We start from the raw sequence: 2,264 nt of genomic DNA on the forward strand, positions 1-2,264 counted from the left end.
GGAGGTGGATAAGGAAGAGGAAGAAGAAACCCCCAAAACTGAAGAAACAGAGGAAGGCTCTGCTTTGATTTGCATGACGACACCTGACGTTCTTCCGGATAACAGTGAAAACCCTCCTTTCACGTGAGCCTTTTGATGTCTGCATCTCCGCCCTGTTCTTTAGGCGGCCGCTACACTGCAGTTCTTTGCTTTGTCTGTCTGCGTTGTGCAGAGAGGAGCAGTGGGGACAGATCGTCACCGCCTTCGAAGGATCTGCCTCGGCCGTCTTGCCCAGTTTGCTCGGCCTTGCCGCAGCATTCCTTGGCGTTTCGGCAGCTTTGTGAGATACCGATACTACAAGGTAGTTATTGAGGGCCAATGGACGGCTCGGCGCTTATGTACAGTGAGCGTACATTGGCAAGAAGCTTAGGGATGAGTGAATGTGTGTTTAACTTACACCCACAATTGCAGCAATAAGTGGTGCAACTTGTGATGGGATCTGGTGCCCATCCTCCGCATCATCAAACCTAGGCGCTTACGCCGCCGTGCCCATCAAACCCCGGGCTGACGGGGAGGGCAGCTGCTCTCGGGAAATTTTGCTATCCTAAGCGTTTTGACTCTGTTTCAGCATAGGTTGAGCCTGTGCAAAGACGGAGGGATGATTTTGCAGCATCGGCTGCAAGGAAAGCCTTCGTTAGCTCGGTTACCTTAGGGTTGAGTCCCACACTGCTCGGCACGTGTTGCGCTTTCTCTTGTCCTTGTCAATCAATGCAAGGATGGCGGCAATATGACTAGTTAGCAGTCTTTTGTTGAGTAAATGGTTGGGTCAAACATTTTACAACCACACAGGGACGCCTTGAAGGCAAAGCCTCTGACGGCCTGGTCGGCGGAGGACTGCTCGGCATAGCCATCTGTTGCCAATGTTTGCGCCTCAAGCTACGTTGCAAATCGTCCTGCCCAACCAATTACAAAGTCATTATGTAAAATATAAATCGAACTACACGTGTACTGCACCTGCTCGCGACGGTGAAGAATGTGGCAACCCCGGTTTCTCCGTTGGTCTGCACAACAAGACACGCCTCCCTTGCACCCCCGCATTGACCACACCTGAACCAACGAAAAGAATCTAGCCAGCGTGGCGCTTCATCCTGTCAATCATATCTTCTTCGTGTATAATTTAGAAACTTTTTGTGTCGGAGGGATTCGACAAATTGTTTTTAAGTGCGCATATCGGGGCCTCCAACATATATGGCAACAATGCTGGCTCTTCGACTGTTCACTCTCGTCAGTGCCTCGCTCCTCCTCTTCGCCAAAGTTGATGGAAGCGGTGGCCAAGAACCTGAAACACCAACACCAACTCCAAATAAAAAAACCACATATGCTGTCAAATTGGGTACGCTGGCTGGCCGTGGGGAGAAGTTGAATGCTTGAAGTGCTGCCTCGATTGCAAACCCCGACAGGCAGGCCAGTACTGTCGACTTGGTCAGGGGTCAGCGTAAATTTTAATGCTTCAGAAAACGGTTGCTAAGCAAATAAGGGAGCTCGTTATGGCACCATTTTATATCCGTCTCTGCAGGAGAAAATGGCGCATGCCTCTCCGATATCAACGATGCTCGTAAGAAGGCCGGTTTCAATGATTTCGTAATACCCCAAACAGATGCGAAAGAGAAAAGACTGCCTGAGGAAGGAGAGCAAGATTCCTCCGAGTATGACGAATGGGTGTGGAAGCCCGTTTGCGATGTCTTGATACCAGTAAGTTAGTTACCCCTTTCGCTGTGTTCTCCGAAGGGAGTTCGATGCCATCGAATACGTACTACAATCCTCGTTGTCTTGGTGTCCTCAGCAAGAAGCAGCACGCAAAAGCTCCGAGGCAGACCCTGGAAAAAAGTTCATGAGCGGCACATACGCATTCCAGGTCGTCGATGCCGCTAACCTTAGTTGCACTGCCGTAGTAGAAAAGTGGAAGAATGCCTACAGCAACTTCAATGGATTGCCTCCACCGAACAAGGATACTGAGGAGTTGTATGCCAGTCAGGACAACATCTCTTTCGTGGCCGTGCACAACCCCTCCGCCGATGCTACCGCCGACTGCAGAGTCGTCACCTGTACAAGGAAGATCAGCAACTCTCCAACGAGCCTACTATTGGAACAGGAAGAGGAAGACAACAAAACTGAAGAAACAAAGGAAGGCTCTGCCTTGATTTGCATGACGACACCTGACGTTCTTCCGGCGAACAGTGACAACCCTCCTTTCACGTAAGCCTTTTGAAGTCAGCATCTCCGCC

The 2,264-nt window shown here is 50.4% G+C and overlaps 2 protein-coding genes across 2 annotated transcripts in view; both read left to right on the forward strand.

Annotated features, from left to right (window-relative positions):
- Positions 1-323, forward strand: part of EMH_0084110 (SAG family member) — a gene marked incomplete at both ends in the record, with an annotated part of 1,199 nt that extends 876 nt beyond the window's left edge. The window contains 2 exons of the mRNA XM_013500712.1: positions 5-123; positions 212-323. Coding sequence (XP_013356166.1) covers positions 5-123; positions 212-323 — 231 coding nt within the window. The remainder of the gene's footprint in view (positions 1-4; positions 124-211) is intronic.
- Positions 324-796: 473 nt separating this feature from the next.
- Positions 797-2,239, forward strand: EMH_0084140 (SAG family member; the record flags this gene model as incomplete). The annotated part of the gene is made up of 4 exons (XM_013500713.1): positions 797-861; positions 1,269-1,372; positions 1,556-1,731; positions 1,823-2,239. The coding sequence occupies 4 exons, from the start codon at positions 797-799 to the stop codon at positions 2,237-2,239; spliced, it is 762 nt and encodes a 253-aa protein (XP_013356167.1).
- Between the last annotated feature and the right edge of the window lie 25 nt (positions 2,240-2,264).

The sequence above is a fragment of the Eimeria mitis genome, genomic scaffold, assembly GCF_000499745.2.
Source record: "Eimeria mitis Houghton genomic scaffold, Emh_scaff5767, whole genome shotgun sequence".
NCBI classification, from domain to species: domain Eukaryota; phylum Apicomplexa; class Conoidasida; order Eucoccidiorida; family Eimeriidae; genus Eimeria; species Eimeria mitis.